Consider the following 21,899-nt stretch of genomic DNA (forward strand, 5'->3'; position numbering starts at 1 on the left):
GTATTTGAGGAGTCTAAAAGGTCTTTCCGTGTCCTCTAAAAATGATATTTGTCATTCAACATTTTACTTTTATGCCTGTCTCTCCTTTAAGTCAAAGCATTTAAGTAAGACTACTACTTAAACCTAAGTATGTGATGAGACAGACAAAAACGCAGTAGAATGAGCTACCATTGTATGGTAGTGATGATAAACCCTCTTCTGGGGTCAGACGATCTTATTTGATTCTTGGCACTGCCACCTGTTATATTAGAGTGACTCTAGCCAAGTTTGTTAACCTCTTTGTGGCTCAGTTCCCTCATCTTTAAAAAAGGATAACAAAATTAACAACATCAGGGGGTGTTCTGAGGAGTAAATGTGTTAAAAAATATAAGCCTCATTTACTAGATTATGGTAGATCATTAGAGCATGAGAGTGTTGATTAAATAAAGTTTTGTTGATTAAATAAAGGTTTTAAATGAAAGAAGGAAAAGAAGGATAGATGAAAAGAAGGAAACAGGGAGGCAGGAAGCAACCTGGGTATTCATTTTTAAGATCAGCTCAGCCATGTTTGTATTTATACACTCTACTATTAAAGTTCTTAAACATGTTGACCACATCTTACTAGCAATGAACACCCAGCCTCTGTCATATGGCCTGATAAAGTAAGTCCTCACTCAACAGATGATGGACAATTGAATAATTTTTCCCAAAAGTAAATGTGTTGCTCTGGAGGAATAATTTATATGAGGCTCAAGAAAGAATGAACCAGAGTATAAGGGGCCAGTAGGCTGAAATATATCTAAATGAGTCTCATCAATCAGTCCTCATTCAATTAAGATACAGTAGATAGCCTATTTCAGGCATATAAGAACCAACTCCAATTGTAACATGGCTCAAACCATTTGCTTTAATGTTTCTCTTACACACACAAGGTCAAGTTGATGGTGCCTATGCTACTTTCCTCAGGCTGGGGCCTCCTTTGAAGAAGGCTCTATAGAGTACAACAGTCAGAATAAATAATATAATACTAAGGACCAATGCCAACCATGATGTTGTCTTCATGTACTTACTTGCTGGGTTGTCCGTGTCATGTAGGCTGACCACTGGAACCCCTGGACCTAGATTTTAGAAATGTATGTATAAACATTTCAAAGACATCTAAGTAATAACTACTGGAAGATTACATGATAGAGTTCTTTTTTCCAAATATAACATTTCATAGTTAAAACATAATGAAACAGAAACCCGATTATTAGATTTCATTCCTTTCTATGGATATTCTATTCAGAGAAGTAAGAATATACGGGGAAAGAAACTATTTGCAGGATTATTGTTACAATTCTCCCTTCTCCAAAATGCCCTATACTTCTATAGTTCTATGGTTTTAGCCAATCTTATGCACTTTACTCTCTTTTTATCTAGTCTTTTATAGAATCATCACTGATGTTCAGAAAGTTGATTCACAACCCTGTGAACCCTCATCCACTCATTCAAGATTAAATTCTATTTACCACTTAGCCAAGAAAGAAAGAATGCATGTATATTAGAAGTATTTTGGCACACTGGTTAAGAATCCACCTGCCAATGCAGGGGATATGGGTTCAAGCCTTGGTCTGGGAAGATCCCACATGCCGCGGAGCAACCAAGCCCGTGCACCACAACTACTGAGGCTGCGCTCTAGAGCCCGGTTTGCAGGGCAGAAATAGAGACACAGATGTAGAGAACAAACGTATGGACACCAAGGGGGGAAAGTGGTGGGGGTGGTGGCAGTGGTGGGATGAATTGGGAGATTTGGATTGACATGTATACATTAATATTCATAAAACAGATAATAAGAACCTGCTGTATAAAAAAATAAATAAAATAAAATTCAAAAATTCAAAAAAATAAAAATAAAAGCAAAAAAAATATTTCACCCACAAGGTAAATTAAAAATTGGAACTAATTATATATTAATTTTAAAAATACATTAACTGGAATTGTTAATTATTTCAAATATACAGGATAATTCAAGTGTAACCATAAGATGTTATCTTAAAACTTCACTTCTCTGAGGAATTCTGCCTAGGGGTCTAATGGTTTTTCTCTGGTGTCATCCAACAAGTACTTCTCTTTTTTGATTACTTTATTTCAGATGTCAAGAGAAAAATAACTAAAAAGAAAAAGTATTGGTCTCTTCCTCATAGTGTCTTAAAACACGAATGTGTAAGGTACCAGCTGAAGCAGTAGCACTCAATCCATCACATTATAAGAGGACATCTCCCATTTCATCTCTGGGAAATACAGTATCCTATTAAAGGGACAGTGATTCCTATCAGTATAACCTAGAGATACCATACTACTATGTAAGGCTATAGCATAGTTACCGGATAGAAGAAATAATTGGGGTGAACATAATTTCTCAAAATTGAAGGGGACCAGACCCTGGGAATTAAATTTCTATAGATCCTAAATTTTTTAACAACCAAGCCATTATTTTAATAAGGAAACTATTGCTTTTCCTAATGTCTAGGTAAATTAGTTTATTATTCTAGCTTGACTTTGCTGATGTAAATATGTTTATTCACTTTTTTAAAAGGTCCATGTCAACCAGCACTTATTGATCATGTGTATGTGCACATATTGACTTACTCCCAATTTCTATCTTTTAAATAAAGTAATGGATACAATTTCTATCTCAATAAACCCCTAATTTATAACTTTTTAACAAAAACTTACATAAACTAAGAATATCAAATCATACAGCTAGGGTAATCATTACTAATGATAGTAATAGATACTGATCAAATAAAATGAATAAAATAAATTTTATCAGAAATCATCTATTACCTTTACAGAGTAATAAGAAATGTTGATTCATGGGACTAAAACTGGCACCAAAATATGTACATTGTTCTTTCATAAAGTTACATGAAATGCACTGACGATTCAATAATCCTTCAGTAGAAGCACTGGGGAAAGAAAAAGAAAGTTAGAAATGCTACTGTTCCAGGTCCTTGAATGTGTGGTATCTATATTTAAATATTGACATAAACAAAGATGCTACAGAATTACTCAGCTGAGGTTCCTTGTAAATTATGACTTACCATAAAAATGCAAACAAAGTCAATTCCCATTACTAATGTTAAGACATATGCATTTTTCTTCTCTGTAATAAAATTAAAATTATGTACACCTATATGAATGTAATATGTATGTATGCTTACAAAGAAACTGATTGTCACAGGATGCAATATAACTTATTCTTATTTTTATAGATATTTCTTTGTAAAGTCTTAAAAGAAATTACCCACAGAGACAAGCATAAAGTCACCAGCAATAATATTAGTTGGAAGAACTAATGTTTTCACAAGTCACACACATATAAAAAGCTCATGATTTCCTAAATTCAACATTAGATTTTGATATTAGTACCAGATTTTTCCCACTAAATAGTTGCACTGAATTTTGGGAAAAGAAAAGCTATTTTTGTATGATAATATATATAATGTTAATGCTTATACATGCTTTGAGACATCAAGGAGATAGATAAAGAGAAAAGCACTCATCTCTTTATTTTACAAACAATGGTGCTTAAGGTTAGAGGGGTTGAAATATTAACCCAAAGTTAAATTTCATGTACAGATTCATTTATTTTATAAATAGAGATTAATTGTAAATTATCTATGCTTCTAAATGAAAACACTGTTGATGATACATTTTTTAAAACTTGGCTGGACAAAATATTCTCAATTTCATTTTGGAACAAAACACATACTATAGTATAGTATAGTTCACAAAGTCACAGCTTCACATTTGAAACATTTTGGGCCCGTTATAATCCAAAATTTTCCTTTTCTAGTCAAGGTGATTAATATACTAGGCACTTAAACACATTAGCTAGTTTCACCATTATGACAAATCATACCCATTTTCTTCTTTTAAATTGTGGTATATACGTAAAACAACATTCAACATTTTAACCATTTTTCAAGTATATGCTTCAGTGTCATTAATTACAGTCACAATGTTGCACAACTATCACCACAGAAACTATGAATGTGTGCCAGTCCCTATTAGTCACAGCTATTTAGTGACATAACTAGAATTTAAAACCTTTTCTCTCTCTACTCTTCCATATAATTTTTCAGATCCAAGTTTCCTAAAAATTATGTTGGTATCTTCTCATTATTTGGATTATGAATTACTAAAATAGAGAAAAGCACATTTTGAGACAAAATAATGACACCGAATACGCTAGCAGTTCTGATTCTGCAGAAGCATCTAATCCCATAAATTAAATCAACCAATTATTATTTGTATAGCCTGGACAAGACAATGATTGAGTTTTCTGGGTCAAACACTAATATTATCTTACAGTCAAACAAACTGGCACTGGGTGAGCCATTTAAAGGGAGATTTATTGGTACTATATTTTCTTTATAACACAGCCCTCTGCACTAGTACAGGTCATAGATATATTGACTTTTGTACTGCTCTGCCTCAGTCACTGGGGACATAAGACAAGCAAACAAATCTAAGAACCCACTGTGATTCAAATCACATTTTAGGTTAATAGAGGGAGGAGAGAGAGGATGAGGCAGCGCTGCTAGCTGAGTTTAGCCAAGCCTAATTTTCTGGCGCTGTCATTTTTCGTTAAGAGTTTTACAAAATGAGAAGAATAAGACATTGGTCCAGTATTTCCACATCTCTAAAGGACTGTTCTTGACTGCCACTATTAACCACTGTATAAGTTTCAAGAAAGATAAGCTTCAGGTAACCAAAAAGAGAAAGCGACCGGTACTTTAACCAAGACCTCTAAACCAAAATTAGAATCATTCTCTTTAAATAAACAGCTGTTCTTCTTTTGGAAGCCATTAGAATTGAGAACATGTGTTCCAGACTCTAAGAGAAAAAAAACGAAGAATGTGAAGATGACATATTGGGATATGTGATAAAAAGGAGAGGCTCGCTTCAGATTAAAACAATTTATGCATAAATAAGAGTGTGTGGATGAATTAGAGAGAGTTAAGGTACTTGAAACATGCATTTTTACTCTCGAAGGAAAGTCTAGGCTACTTGGTAAGAATCATTGGTGACACTTCTTCAAACATGATGAATTTCCACTGAGAATATGCCATGGCAGTTTTGACAGTTTAAAAATGGATCTGTGAAATGTAAATTAGAAAGTGTATATGAGTCTATAATTGTAAGTTGCTTGCCAGACAAAAATAAAAGTCATTCTTGGGAGGTCCTGGTGAAAGCTTTCTGAGTGAAGAGACATTTTTAACACTAAATAGGTATGACCTTAACCCCTTTTATGAATATAACTTTTCATCCGGGAAAATTGGACAGATGAAAATAGTCCCCATCCACTGCTTTATTTAGGTAAGCAAGGACCATTCCTGCTTAAATAACAATCAATGGATTATACACATTATGGGGGGTGGGGGAGAGAAACTGCCACTTGATCCACTCTACTAAATGTTCACAATGCTTTTATTTTGTTCGGGAATACATCACATGTGTAAAACATTAATGCCATGAAAATATAAATGAGGCATAGTAAAAGAAAAGCCTACTGGGGAAAATATGTAAATGCCTGTGATGTGGGTAGTTGAGAAAAGCAAGCCTCAAAAAAAAAAAAAAAAAGACATTTTGAGACTGTAAAAACAAATGAGGGAAAAAATAAAGGAGGAATAAGATGATCTCCATTTCAGTTCCAATTGTTTACGCTCACAGTGGTCCAAAGCTGAGGGACTGGGCCAAGAGTGTGGGGTTTTGTCATACTGAGTTGGTTCTCTCCTAGCCATACCAAAAAGGAAACTTCAGACTTCTCCATTCCATCATTATGTTGTGTAGATGGCCCCTGAGGAATCTACCTGTGCAGGAAGATCCTCTCACATTGCTTACCTGTACAGCTGCCTCCCTCTGGGAGACGACTCGGTGCTCAGAAAGTAACTGCCCATGAAAGAAAACAACACAAACATCAGGCACCAATCAATTTTTGCCACACCGAGTTTTCACCTGAATTTTCAAACTGTCAAAGAACAGGCAACAGCTCTTCTATTATTTAACGGCAGGACTTGATCCATTTGGGAAACGCATATTTTTTCTTAAAATATTGTCACACTTTTCCATGATCTCTCTCAATCTCTCTGAGTGTGCGTGTGTGTGTGTGTGCATGTGTCTGTGCAACTGTCTGTGTAAGTATCTCTCTGTGTGAAGTATAGGGAGAATCTTAAAGAAAAGGTTTTTACATGGCCAGGCTACTTGGACTAGGACCATGGTAAGCAAAATATAAATCTAGCAGAAAAGACTGCATTTGACGACAGTGACTTCCAACCTGACTAGAGAACCAAAACCACTCACATTTTTTGCGTCGTTTCATCGTACGCCAGGATCTTTATCACTTCCCAGTTTCCTGATGTCAGATGCCGCACAGTAATTTGCTCACTTTTACTCTGCAAAGAAATAGAATATATTGATTTTCTTCTTATTTAAACAGCATCTCTCTGGTCAGCACAAAAGTACTAACCGCCTGTGTTACTTTTCATTCTTTAGTTCTCAGCTAATGTTGAGTTTCTCACTTTCAATCTTAAGAATATATCCACATGTGCATAAACACAGATGCAGGTAAGATGGTGCCTTTATTCCTATGTGTAGGAAAACCATTCAGAAAACATCTCCAGGTGAGGATTACGTGTGCATCATCATATTGACATAGGAAGTCATCTGGGCATTTGGTACAGACTCTCATCTAAATGATCGACAGCTATGCAGTTTGGAAAGCTTTAAATAAAATACTTCAAACAAACTTCATTCCAAATAGATTCTGTTACATTATTTTAACATTTACAGATGTGCATTGCTATATGATTTGCTATTTTCACACAGTAATTTGTTTCTGAGATCATTAAATATCATCACTATTGATGAGATCATCAATAATTTATTTCTGGGATCACACTGACCCTTGTAGCCACAGTTTATTTTCACTGCTATATGGTTTTTTTGTTTGTTTGTTTTTGTTTGTTTTTGTTTTTTTTGCGGTACGCGGGCCTCTCACTGTTGTGGCCTCTCCCGTTGCGGAGCACAGGCTCCGGACGCGCAGGCTCAGCAGCCATGGCTCACGGGCCCAGCCGCTCCGCGGCATGTGGGATCTTCCCGGACCGGGGCACGAACCCGTGTCCCCTGCATCGGCAGGCGGACTCTCAACCACTGCGCCACCAGGAAAGCCCGATATATGGTATTTTATTGTATGTATGAATACAGTAAAATTTATTTATTTTTTGACATTTGAGTTTTTCCAAATTTTCGCTCTTAAAAACAAGTTGTCTATGAACAGTTTTATTAATGTCTCCCGGTGCATGTGACAGGATTTTCTTGAGATGAACACTGATAAATGGGACTGCTTGGTCAAAAGGTGAATGTCTCCTACCTAACTCAATAGTGACATTATTTTCCAAAGTTGTGCCGATTTAGAATCTACTAGCAATGTGAGTTTCTGTTGCTCCACATTTTATCCACTTCCTCACCAACAGTTAATGTCATCAGATTATTTAATTTTTTGTCAAACTAATGAGTGTGAAATTGTATCTCATTCAATTCCTTTATTTTTAAGAAAATATTCAAATCTACAGAAAGGTTAATGGATAGTACATGAATACCCATAAAACCGTTACCTAGATTCACCAAACATTAACATTTTGAATATTTGCTCTCTCCCTTTCTTCATATGCTAAATCATATGAAAGGAAGTTGAAAGCATCAGACTATTTCAGCTCTAAATATTTCAGTATACATCTCTCAAAATTAACAGTATTTTCTCATATAAGCAAATTGCATATCATACCTATGAATAACAACATTAATATCATCTAAATATACAGTATGTATTCTAATTTCCACACTGCCCTAAGTAACCCAAATATCTCCATATCTATATATCTATATCTATCTTTCTATCTATCTACCTATCTACCTAATTGCAGTGGGTTGTCACCTCTTTAGTCTCTTTTAAAGTAACAGTTATCCTATCTTTTCTTGAGTTCTACAACATTGACCATTTTGGGGGCGGGGACTGCTGCGGCATGTGGCATGCGGAACTTCCCTGACTAGGGATTGAACCCGTGCCCCCTTCATTGGAAGGGTGGAGTCTTAACCACTGGACTGCCAGGGAAGTCCACACTGACCATTTTTAAGACTCTTAGTCCAGTGGTCTGATATGTAGAGTATTTTTGATTTATCTGATTTTTTAAAATGATATAATTTAGGCTAATATTTTTGGCAAGAATATTATATAGGTGATATTGGATACCTCTTATGCTTCATATTAGGAAACACACCATTACACTTCTTCCCATCCTTAACAATGCTGTTTACAAGGTAACTGATATATGTTCATTGTAAAGTACATTTTTCCCTGTAGTTAAAAGTGGGATGATGCTTGCACATTACATGAATAGCTTTTCCTCCATGAACTTTCCACTCAGTAGTTTTGGTATCCATTCATGACCTTTCTCTGAAGAAATTATCATTTGGAAGTGATTTTGTAACTCTAACATCCATTCTATATTTATTAGGTGGTATTCTTCTGTAAAAAGAACTTTCCCTACTTTTTCCCCTCTCGTGTGTTCACTCTCTTTATCTCCCTCTTCCTCATACTATTATAACATTTTTATTCTGATGTGTTACATTCCATTACTGTTATTTTGTTGTTGTTGTTATCATTCTTCATGATGCTGAAACTGACAAACTTTGGTTAGTGGGACCCCTTCAAGCTAACCCCTCTATTCTTTGGAAATGATTATGCTAGTTTTAGAGCACTTCCTTGTTTTCTGCACAGTAAGATGTTCTAAGATCGCTTCTTATCTCCCATATCCATAATCAATAATTTCTCCAAGGAATATTTTCTACTGGCTTATGATATTTAGATATCAAGATCTGGGCTTAGGTGTGCTCATTACTACTCTAATGTTATTAGTTCTGGACCTTTTCAGAGGAGATAGATAGGCAGCCAGACAGATGTCCATATGTTCTGTGTGTGTAGGTGTATGTGTGCGTTCTTAGTCACACCTCAATTAAAATTCATATCAGTTTGATTTACATTTTAGGTGTATTATCTTCTCTTAGTATTTCAATTTAAGCTTTGATGTCCTCGTTGTTTTTATTTTAAAATATGTACATGGTCAAAAATAAAGTATAAATATGTGGATATATACATTGACAGAAGTCTTGATCTCACCCCATTCTCATCTCATAGAAAAAACTTTTCTTCATTTGGTTCTTATTTATGCTTCTTTTCTGGGGGTAGATTTTTATAATTAAAAAATTAATATTTTATTACTATAAATGTAAATGCTAATCTAATTACATATATATGTACAAATTAGAGAGATTGTGGGATGTGCTCTATATCAATTGTTATATATCATCTTCTTTTTAATTCTTAAATAGTTCTGCCTGTGTGGATGTACCATACTTCATTCAACTAGCCTCCAATAATGCAAATAATCTATAGTGATTATTATCTCAAATAATGCTTTATTGATTAACCCTGTGTATATGTTTGTTTGTGGTTTAATGTGTAGGGAAATATCTTCAGGATATTTTCCTCCATAGGGAAAGTACCATTCTGCACATCTACCAGTAATGTATAAGATGCCTGTTTTCCTACAGAAATGATCCCTGAAAGTACAGTCTTCCCATGAACATGTTACAGAACACACTGTTCATTGTTTGAATTTTTGCTAATCTGACAAGTGAGAAGTGTTGCTGTGGTAGACGCTATGATACACCAACCAGAACTCCCTTCTAGAAGGAAGGACCTACCTCTCCAGTGGCTAGAAGTCCTGCTGGAAGAAGGCCCTCAGCTGTCATTCTGGAGACGGCCTGAACTGAAGAAAATGGCCTCACCCAAGATCATACCTCTTTTCAACAGCCCTCGAAAGGACAACCTGATCAATATTGGGATATAGAAGCCCAGCCCTCTTGCTCTAACTTGGGACTTCTCTGAAGGGCTCTCCCAGTGCAGAACTCTCTGTGGGGTTAGCTGAAACCTTCATTGAGATGGCTCTGCCACTCAAATTCTTCTGCACAATGTTGCTTTCTTTTCCTCCTTTCCAGAGTTATTGATCTCTGTAATAACTGGCCTGCAGGCTAATCTTTCTTTCACAGTTGGCTTCCTGTGACACTCAACTTGTGACAGGTATATTAGTGTATTTTCAACTTGCATTTTGCTTGGAAGAAAAGTTGAGCATCTATATTTATCTATATATGTACAAATGCTTATATATATATATATATATACATATAATGTATAATATATAATAATCCATTTGCATAATTGTTTTATCTAACTCTCTGCTAATGTTTGTCTCTGTTATCTATTCGATCAGATTTCTTTGTATTCTGGTCTTATTTATTTTTTAGGAGCTCTTTGTGTCTTTATATCCATTTATGTGAGGTATATGCTGCAAATATTTTCTCCTGGTTTGTCATTTTGTGTTGACATTGGTTATGATAGCATTTTTCCCCAATTTTTTTTCTGTTCTTTATAAAATCAAGTTTACCAACATATTCTTATATTATTTCTAAGTGATGATGCATAGTTTAAAGGCTTTCTTCAAACTAAGGTTACAAAGAATTTACTGATGTTTTCTTCTATTACAGGTAAGATTTAATTTTTAAAGTTAGAGCTTTGTCATTTTAGAGTTAGGGTGGTAGACTGGAACTACTTTTATCTTTTTCCTAAGGGATATTGAGTTTTCCTAAAATGATTTTATAAAAACTTAATTTTTTCGTGGTTTGAAATGCCACCTTTATTATATATTAAATTTCCATATGTACCTGAGTCTATTTTTGTACTGTCTATACTATACATTTATCTCTGTTAAGTCACGTCCCAATACCACACATTTTAGTTATAGATTTTTTTTAACATCCATATTATTTAGGACTCACACCCACTCATTGTTCTTATTTTCAGGATTTCCCTAGATAATACTACATTTTTATTTTCCCAAAGAAGCTTAAAAATAAGCATATCTAGTTCAAGCAAATAAAAACTTACTGGAATATCTTATTGGGAGACTATTAATTTTATAATTAATACTGATCTTATGATCTTCAGTTATTTTTTAGAAGAACATAGATATTTTTCCATTTGTTCAAGTCTACTTTATGTCTTTCCAGAATGTTTCAATGTTGTCCTCATATGGGTTTTGTACATTTCATATAATTTCATTTTCATATTTATTACTAAGTATTTTATATTTTGCTGCTATTGTCTAAAGGCCTCTCTCTTCCATTATACCTTCTAATTGATTATTGTTTGAAAATATGAAAGCTATTGATTTCTGTATGCTAAATATCTATCCTGCTGTCTCACTAAATGCTTTTTCCAAATCTTACAGCTGGTTGTTTATTCTTGTCTCATTAACTAATACCTCCAAAATCATTTTACATAATAGTGGAGATAGTGTGCATCCTCCCTTGCTCCTGACCTTGATGGGAATGACACGAGATTGGCTTTTGGGCTGAGGTATACATGTTTTATCACTTTAAGAAATTATCCCCAATTCCTATATATATATATATATATATATATATATATGTATATGTGTATGTATATGTGTATGTATATTAACCAGAAAGTGGTATTAAATTTTGTAAAAAGCAACTACAAGGAAAACCTATTCTATAGACAATTTAAATTTCATTGGCATTGCCTTTGAAAGTCTAATAAGATTCTTTTATGAAATCATGTGGGCCTGGTTCTCACTTGTGGTGTAGTTCTGATACACCTTGATAACATTCTGTTTATTCTACGTCATTAATCAGTTAAGCTCTGCGTCTCTCCTGGGGACAGTTCGAAGTGTATTTCTTCATGAAATTTTTCATTTCATCTAAATTTTCAAACGAATTGACATAGAGTTCTGCAAAATAGTCTCTTACAATTTATTCAAATGCCCTTTGTTTATTTCCCATTAGCCATTTCTAATTTTATACCAGTTTGCTTTCTCCCTCTTTTTCTTTGATTGGATGAGCATGTGTCTTGTCTCGTGTGTGTGTGTGTGTGTGTGTGTGTGTGTGTGCGCGCACATGTTTTCAAAGGGTAAACATTATTTTTTCACTTATTAGTTCTACCTTTTTCTATTTATAAACTACTTCATTTCTGCTTCAAATTTAATCATTCCCACTTTTCTAATGTATGCTGCATTTTGCTGATAATTTTCTATTTAAGTTGGAAATTCAACTTATTTCATTCTTCCATTTTCATTTTTATGTTTGCTAAGTTATGATTTTTATTCTCACAACTTATTCTGATATAAAGTGTTGCCATTCTTTTTCTTATTATTATTTTATAAATTTTGGAATTTTGACTTGAATTCTCCAGTAAATTGTTTAATTAGATTTACTTTAAAAATTACTTAGTTGGAAAACCTGTTAAAATATATTATTGATTTCTAGGCGTATTACTTTGTGATTATAGCATGCTTTTATTTAATTTCTAATTTGTAGAACTTACTGAGCTTTTTAGATGGATGACCTGATGAATGTTCAACTTTTGACAAAGTTCCACATACATTTGAAACAGATATATAATATCTCCTGTTTAGATGTGTTCAAACATAAATACACACATTATATATGCTATATCTATAAACTTACTTAATTTTTTGTCCACTTGAATCAGTTTGAACTGAGAATGAATGGTACAATAAGGTTTCCACATATTAAGTAGTTTCTGGCATTTCTGTTTTATAAAGGTAGCCATCTATCTGGGGCATAGATACAGACAATTGACTATTATATCTTCCTTGTGATTTGTGGCCTTGAACATTATAAAGCATCTTCTTTTGGTGGTCTTAATGCTTTGGAACATGAAAGCAGCTCTTCTTGTTTGTTATCAGGATTTTAGCCTTTCTGAATCATTTTGTTTAAGATGTATATTTTGCATAAAATATTGAACTGGATTCTGTTTCATGAGCCAATTTAAAAAATATTTTAAAAATTTTAGGACATGAGTTAGGCCAATTTACATTTATTGGTATGACTGATACCCTTCTAAAAACTCTATCTTATTTTATATGTTTATTTTGAATATTATGTTTAATGAGTTTTTTGTAGGCAGTCTTTTTGTAGTCTGTTTAGTGTTTTGAAATCCACTGTTAGGTTTTATTTTAACTTTACATGTCATCTTTATATTAATACCTTTAATAATATTTTTCCACCCCCCCCCCAAAGATACTCTGTGTTTCTAGAACATTTTTTTTGTTGTTCTGGTTTGTCATTGGATTATGGGTTTAAATGTTACCTCTCTTCCAATGTTTTGCTTATCTTCTATAAAAATGCCAATTAAGGGGCTTCCCTGGTGGCGCAGTGGTTGGGAGTCTGCCTGCTGATGCAGGGGACACGGGTTCATGCCCCCGTCTGGGAAGATCTCACATGCCGTGGAGCGGCTAGGCCCGTGAGCCATGGCCACTGAGCCTGCGTGTCTGGAGCCTGTGCTCTGCAACGGGAGAGGCCACAACAGTGAGAGGCCCGCATACCACACACACACACAAAAAAAGCCAATTAAATATCAGGTGGATCTTATTTCCTTGTCTTACCTAACTTAAATCAGATCCCTTCTACTTTATTTCTTTCTATTGGCTGTTTTTATGGGTCTTCTTGCTATCCATTAGTATATTTTCAGAAATATCTATTTACCAGTGGTCATCTTTCAATTAATTATTTCTGTTATTATTTTGTATTATCTTTTCCATTTCCTTCCTGAAATCTGTCACTTTTTGGTTTACAACTTTATTTCTACTTTATGAGGCCTTTTCTAGGTTTTGAATTTCTCACTTGATAATTTTATGTCTACATATGCTTATTTAATGATAATAATTCATTCTTTTTGATAATAATAGTCATTCTTTTTGGAGTATTGTTTTATAGAATTCTTCTGCCTCAACATTGTTTTTCTTCAGGAAAAGTGTCTTTATGTATTGGAAAAATTTTATTCTACTTTCTGTTTTGCTCATATAGTAATTTTGTAAATCTATTGCCAACCATATTTTCCTCTTTATAAGTATCTTGGATTTTCCAGGATATAGATGCTTAAGAATGGTGAAGGATTAGGTGACTCCCTTGAATTCTAAAGGAGCAGTGTTTCTAAAGAGTGCTATTAGAAGTTTCCTAAGAACTAGTATCCCTAGAAGCACCCTAATGAGACACCATTAGGAGTGGATAATATTTTTTTTCTGTAGAGTTCTTAATTTCTACCACTAGTTTTCACCTTTTCTTTTACCAACAATATTCTAAGAGATGCCTCTCACTATCAAGTTTTTTTTCTTGTTTTACTTTCTTGGGTGGTAATTTTTAAAAATTGTCATCTTTGGTTTTGTGCATATTCAAGTTACTTCATTCTGATTCATTTTCTCAGTGCTTATTTTTAAAAGAAATGTACTAATTTTCCACTATAGATTATGTTATATTATCTAAGCTTTTGATTAATGCCTTTGTCAGCTTAAAGAAGTTCTTTATTTTTAAATTTCTAAGGCTTTTGATTATTTGGTAGAATCCACCTTTAAAAAACATCCTGTGCCTGATTTGAATACATTTTAAGACACTGATTCCATTTCCTCGATATTATGGGACAATTCAGGTTGTCTGTTTCTTAAATCAGACCTGGTATTTCCTTTTTCTAGAATTTATCTATTTTACTCAAGCTTTCAAATTTGTTGACATCGGCTATACATAGCATTTAAAAAAATATTTTAAAATTTGCAGTTATGCCTTCTTTCTATTATTTATATTTTGGGGGCTTGTCCTCTTTTTAAATTAAGTTTGTTATACATTCTAGTGTGAATTATTTTTTTTCAAAGAACCAACTGTTTATTTGGCTAAACCCCTTTATTTTATCTTTACTTTCTATTTCATTAAATTCTACTACTGAGTTTCTCATGTCCTTCTTCTAACTTTGAATATATATGTATAAATATAGTATAATTATATTATAAAATAACAAATAATAGATATATGTAATTTAACCCATGAAAAATGTAAAAATTATATTTTGTTTTCAAACATATCGCTTTTTAAAAGTTATAATTGTTGTTATTCACTTCTAATTCAATTGCATTGTTTTCAGAGAGTGTAATCTATCAGCTAAATAGTACTTCAGATGCATTTTTGGTATAAATATATCTAGAATCTAGGATTTTTGATGTGGGAGAGTTTTATTAAATATCTACTTTCTTATACTACTGGAAGTAGAAACTAAAAGGTCATTCCATAATGTATATGTAGTATTAGAATCTTCCTTCAAAAAAACAATAAGTGACTTATTGGTACACATCTGTATTTCAGCATCTTTCTAAACCATCTATTCCTTATTCCTAAAGGGAGCGCTCTAGACTTCTAGCTGCTCAAGGTCAACAACAAGCATGTGACTTCTTTATTTTAACTTCTTCATATGCTGTCTGATGCATTCTGGCACTTTACAAGTACCTGCTGAATAAAAGTATAAATGCAAAGATGAAACCAAAGTTCTGAGATTTGAGACAGGCACAGCCTGAAGGCTGGCATGGAGTTCTGAAGCCATATATTTTATTGCCAAATTCCCACAGGACACCAACACAGTAGATAGTCCTACTTACTCATTTTCAGATCCTGTTTTGAATGGACCAAGGACAGGACTAAGATCTCAGGTTTTAGTGCATCTAATTTCAAGATGAACAAAATCTCAAAACATTAAAAAGTAAAGAAACTTTGATCAATATTTGTACATATCTGGAGATGCATTTTGTTCACAGATTTCTAGATTGCTTATACGTTCTCTGTTTTTCAGAGAATTTTGGTGTGTGTGTGTGTGTGTGTGTGTGTGTGTGTGTGTGTGTGTTTTAAGGATGGAAGAGTGGCCACATTAAAAGTGATCATGAGCAAAAATCCAATGCTTTGAAAAATGTTTGAATACAGTGTACAGAAAATAAAAATTACACATCCAATGATGCATCTCGGATCAAAATATGTTTCTAAGTGTAGAAGTAAAAGATCTCTTGTTGGAAGCCATGATAACAACCTCACAACCTTTGGACTTTACTTCAAACATCTGTAATTTCTCTGCTTGCTTTATATCTACCAGGGCAACTCTGGGCTGGGGAATAAGTTTCACTCCATTTTACATGTAATAGCATAGACTATCTTGTATAGTTACATAGTTATAAGACTTGTAAGCTATTTTCTAATAATAGCATATTACGTTTGATCTGGACTCTAGGTAAATAGTTCCAATACCAGTCAGAACATGGTAGATGACTATACAGTAAATTCAAAATAAATATCAAGGGACTTGACTAGTCTGTACCACCTCAATTAATTTTCCATCCACCTTCAGCAGAAATATAATCACAGGAAAGGTAATTTAACAAAGCAGGAAAGAATACTCATTTTACTTCACAGAAATAATTCTTTCTTTCTGTGCCACCATGATCTCCATTATATTCACTTAGTAGAAGAGAAACACTGATTATGAATATGAAACCATTGTGGAATTTTGACAAGGGCAACATGGCAATATACTTTAAATTGAACTCATATTTCACTTTTAATTTTATAAGGGCAGCAATAAAACTAGTAATTTCATTCATTTTCAAAAGAGCTGAAAATCTAGGAAATAAAGTGTTTTTATTTGGGACATTAGACCTCAGGCACCTCTCCTTGGATCGGCAGAGATTTTATCTTACTCAGCAAGTTCAATATGAATTTTAAGTATCTGTTTATAAGTTGGAAACATATTGGTATCAGTAAAAGTTTAATGACGCATGTGCTTTTCACCTGATTATACACTGTTCATTCAAATTTCTTACAGTAAATTCTGTTTAACTTTTACAGCTTCTAAATAATGGAAATATTGCAGTGCTTAAAAATAGCATGCTTTAATTTACTGTCTATTCATCATGTGAGGTGAACTAATTGTTTTCAGACAATGTCCTAATCAGATACAGCAGTGAAATGTAATGAAAAAATTGTACTGAGTTGATTGGGTGACAGAATTGTGGATTGGGGGCATGCTATTTTCTACAGTATTTGTAATGAATAATGGCATTTAAAATTGTTCCAAGTGAAATCATCAGCTCTCATAAGCAAAACTTTGTATTGCTGGATAGAAAAAGTGAATGAATTCACCAATATATATAAATTTTTATTTAACACAGTTTTGGAAGATAACAGGGCAATGGCTTATGCTTATAAATCTGAACCACTTAACATGGCTGAAACTCTGCTTATCCCATATTAGAGGGGAAGAAGGCGGCCATGTATTTGACAAAAACCTTTCTCTTGACTGCAACTTACATTGTAAGATATAGGATATTATGGTTCCAAATATGGGAATTCAGGAGTTAGAAGTCTACATAAAGAATTCTATGGGGGAAAAGGGGAGAGGGAAATATCTGAAGTGGTCTGCTGTAAAAAAAGGTTTGCATCATTGTTTGATTCAGAAACTACGTAAACTGATATCAATACTGCATACTTCACACTCTACTCAGAAGAAAATTTATTTTAGCTATAAAGATTTTTGGAAGAGCCAGTTTTTATTTTTATTATTATCTTTAATGGAATATATAAAAGTAGATAAACTGTACTCATAAATTTTGCTTTCACATATTCATATAGAAAGTATCTGGAAATATATATATATATATATATATATATATATATATATATATAAATATATATGGGTTTAGAAATATTTTACTTTTGATTCAGGAATTCCAGTTCTGTTAACCACAACTAAAGAAATAATTCATAATAAAAATAATCTTTATGTATAGTGACATCTATAGTTGCAGTAAATTGCCACTAAATTAAACATTGAACAACAATGGTTAACTATGTACATCCAGTCAACTAAATATTAATATTCAAAAGAATTGCATTTCAAAATTGTTTAGCACTATGGGAAACTTATGCTTTAAAATTTAAATTCAAATAGGATAAAATACTGTACTTAACATAAAATTATAATCATGTTTAAAAGTAGACTGGAGGAACACACTATTTTTTCCTATTTTTTATTTTTTGGAATTATTTTAACAAGCATAAGTCTTGTAAATAAGGGGAAAAACCACTAAAATATTTGTAAGGCCAACCATCAATCTATATATTGAAAATATCCTGAAACACTAATTTTGTAGCCTGGTCTCTAATTAATGTTTTTTGTTTACCTACTGATCGTGTAAGAGAGAAAAATGTTTGCAAAAATTTACTAATTTCATTTAGTAAGATACTTCAAACAGATGAATATATTTGCAGTCAATGGGGAAGCTCTCTAATATAGCTAAGCATCAAGTACTGCAAAGGTGGTCTCCTGACGGCTGCCAAGCTCTCTGTTCCTGTCATTTCTCACTCCCTGGGCACATCAATTTAGGTGGAGTCCTCTGGTGTATCAAGGGAAGGAAGAGGGGGTAAAAAGTCATCACTGGTGCTATGCACTACTGTTTAGACGGTAAATTAGTAGACCATTTTTGGAGGGCCAGTTTCACATTCCATATCAAAACCTAAACAAATACATATATGTACACATATGCTTTGCCTAGGTAACTTTTGACATCTAGAAATATACATTTGTGGTAAGAACATTTATCTCTGGATCATTTTTGGTATCAAAACTAGAAATAAATATGATGATGAGAATTAATTCATTTAAATACAGTATAATATATTTACTAGACAGGATGTTGAATAGCTATTAAAATCACATTTACAAATAATATTAAATATTAAGAATGCAATTAAATGATGTGAGAAAATGCTCAGATATTACTCTTTAAATGTTACAAATCAATATATATGCTTTGATTGCACACTTTAAGAAAAAGTGATATATTTTTAATGTAAAAAGAAATTGGAAATATATACAACAATTGATTTGCAGTGTGCAAGTCTGGGGTGATGAGATTATGTTTGATTTTATATACTCTTTTTTCTTTTTCTTACTTTTTGGCTACAACCACCAGGGAAGTCCCTGATTTTATATAATCTTTTTTTTTTTTTAATTTATTTATTTTTGGTTGTGTTGGGTCTTCGTTTCTGTGCGAGGGCTTTCTCTAGTTGTGGCAAGCAGGGGCCACTCTTCATCGTGGTGTGCGGGCCTCTCACTATCATGACCTGTCTTGTTACGGAGCACAGGCTCCAGACACACAGGCTCAGTAGTTGTGGCGCATGGGCCTAGTTGCTCCGCGGCATGTGGGATCTTCCCAGACCAGGGCTTGAACCCGCGTCCCCTGCATTGGCAGGCAGATCCTCAACCACTGCACCACCAGGGAAGCCCCTTATAATCTTTTGTTTAGTTTACTCAGTTTAGAATTTTACAAATTTTTATAGTGTGTATATATATATATATATATATATATATATATATATATATATATATCTCAATACGGTAATCATAAAAAAATCATAAAAGAGCTTTTTTGTTAGCTATTTAAAAATTGAGGCAAAGAGGTTCAAAATTGTGTGTATGTACAAACTTAAGAATAAATTGTATTTACCTAAGCACTGACCTCTGATTCATTAACAAAGTAAGTTAATTTTAGCCACATTGCCAAAATATCTGTAAATAATCATGCGGTCATGTTTATTTATCAGTGAGGCAAGCCACAAATTCTCTGAACTGTAGCCAGAATAGATCAAAACATTTTCTACTTCAATGGAAGCTTTGCTATAATCTCCATATGGAAGAGGAACAAAGTAAACACATCTGCTCTATGAAGTTGTTCTTCTGAATATTTCAGAAATAATGAATTAGACTGCATTTCAGACTGGTTTGATTGGGAGACAGAAGGTATTTCTTCCCAAGGCTTGTAAAGAAACTTTTGTTATGTGCATAAATATCTCAATTTCTACATGCCAACATCTTCATCTCCTACCTCTGCTCTGCCAACCCCACACTTTTTAAAAGACAACATTTCTGTTCTTATTTTTTTGAATAGATAATCTCAGAATTATACATATATATATAGATGTATTATACATCTTTCTCTACCTTTCACTATATCTTATAAATAGTCACAATTTGTATGTAATTTTGACTACCTGGGTTTTTACACAGCTTCTTGAATATAAATGCTGATATTTAAAAATGCAATAAGGTGTCACCACAGTCAATTGTGAGATTTGGAAAGTTTTATTTATTCTTTTGGCGGAAATATTTCCCCAGTATTTATGATAACAAAGTTTATAATTAGCTAGCAAAAGTTAATCAGGTAAAGCAATTTGCTGGTGAAGCTTCCTCCAGTTCACATAAAAACCAAAATATGTTCCCTTAATATCACCTGTCTGATATAATCATCTAATAGTTGAGTACAGAATCACCAAAAATTTTTATTCATATATAAATGCTTTCATTTATTTAAAACATAAATGAGATCACATTATATATTAGTCTATAACTTATTTTTCCAATTTAATAATATACTATGAAAATTAATCTACATTGCTATTGTGGAGATTATGTGTAGTCAAATTATTTATTTCAACTTTGATTAAAGTTAAAATCATGACAATTACTTTAATAGTACAGATCTTGGACAAGGGTTGCCTCTTAAGCTACTGACACAGATTTAAAAAATTCAAGGTACTGAGCTGCCCAATGTAAATACATATACGGATAATGGTAAAAATTGGAGAATATGCACAAGACTTGAAGGTTCTAAGAACATAAAAGTAGTCAGGTTGCTTAGGGATCTTTTACCACATTCATATTTATTCTATACTTAGTAAGTATGAAATTGATTCTTGGCTAGTTTGTTTATAACACTCTCAAGAAAGATCCCAATTTATCCACAATGTTTTATCTTTATAAATTAACATTTACCTGTGAGACTAGACTGTTTATTTGATTTTGAAGGAAACTTTATTTCTCACGAATATTTTTACTGTCAATTAGATTCAAATTGACTCATTAACCTTGCCATATTTAAATTACTTATTGTGAATTCACTGATTCTTTTTATAATTAGATAAACTGTATAAAACTGGTTAACATTCATTTGAAATATAGAGGGAAAATAACCTTTTATCCTTTTTTTAATCAAAATGTCCATAAAAACATAGCACAGATTTTATCTTTGACAACACATAAGAAATCTATTTTATCCTGGTTTTTAAAATCTGCCCTGCATTTCCTTGTGTGGGTATACTACAACTTACTAACCATTCAATTTTTGATGGACATTTAGACTGCTTCAGGTATTTAAAACTTTTATAACACACTGAAAATATTACTTGTACCAAATAGATGATATATATTTGTTGAATGAAAAATCGTCTCTCGATTTTCCTCAGGTCTTGGAAAGTAGGGGTTGGGCACTTTCCATTTATTAAATTCTATATCCCAAGGCCCTCAACTCATAGCACACATGTGTAGCTCACTAAATTTTATTGAGTGTTGAAAATGTTTTGTGTACAGCTTGAATTTATGGCTAAGGGTGGGGATCCTCTTCCTAAAACATCCCTGAGTTGGATATATGGCTGGACTTCACAGGTATTAACTGTAGGTGCAGAATACCACACGAAAAAGACTTTCATGAACATGATGGAATGAAACCAAACTACAGAAAGAAGCCAGCACTTACCTGGACGAGGAACATAGCTATGTGGTTATATTCTCCACGGCCCCCTTGCTTAACAGGAACTGTCATAAAGAATTTGCTGCCATCTCTAGAAAACACGGGCTCCTCATTCTAAAATATAGAAGCGCATGCAACAATCTCAAAAGGGCATTTGAAAATTGTACTTCCAACTACTGCTAATACATGCATGGAATAGACCAATAATTGACTTAAGTTTAGTTTGGCAAATTGTCGAATTATTTAAAAAATAAAACTATAACAGTATGTTTTAAAGTGAACGCAATGATGCATTGGGCATATGTGTGTGTTTGAGTG

General features: G+C 33.1%; 1 protein-coding gene across 17 annotated transcripts in view; it reads right to left on the reverse strand.

Moving 5' to 3' along the window:
• Positions 1 to 21,899, reverse strand: part of DPP10 (dipeptidyl peptidase like 10) — a 1,578,941-nt gene that overhangs the window by 58,507 nt on the left and 1,498,535 nt on the right. For all 17 annotated transcript variants that reach the window (XM_079923993.1, XM_079923994.1, XM_079923998.1 and 14 more), the window contains 5 exons: positions 21,588 to 21,695; positions 6,331 to 6,422; positions 5,872 to 5,919; positions 2,809 to 2,930; positions 1,050 to 1,097 (listed from right to left, as the gene is read on the reverse strand). In XM_079923993.1, coding sequence (XP_079780119.1) covers positions 1,050 to 1,097; positions 2,809 to 2,930; positions 5,872 to 5,919; positions 6,331 to 6,422; positions 21,588 to 21,695 — 418 coding nt within the window. The remainder of the gene's footprint in view (positions 1 to 1,049; positions 1,098 to 2,808; positions 2,931 to 5,871; positions 5,920 to 6,330; positions 6,423 to 21,587; positions 21,696 to 21,899) is intronic.

This window comes from Stenella coeruleoalba (assembly GCF_951394435.1).
Source record: "Stenella coeruleoalba genome assembly, chromosome: 6".
In the NCBI taxonomy this organism is placed as follows: Eukaryota; Metazoa; Chordata; class Mammalia; order Artiodactyla; family Delphinidae; genus Stenella; species Stenella coeruleoalba.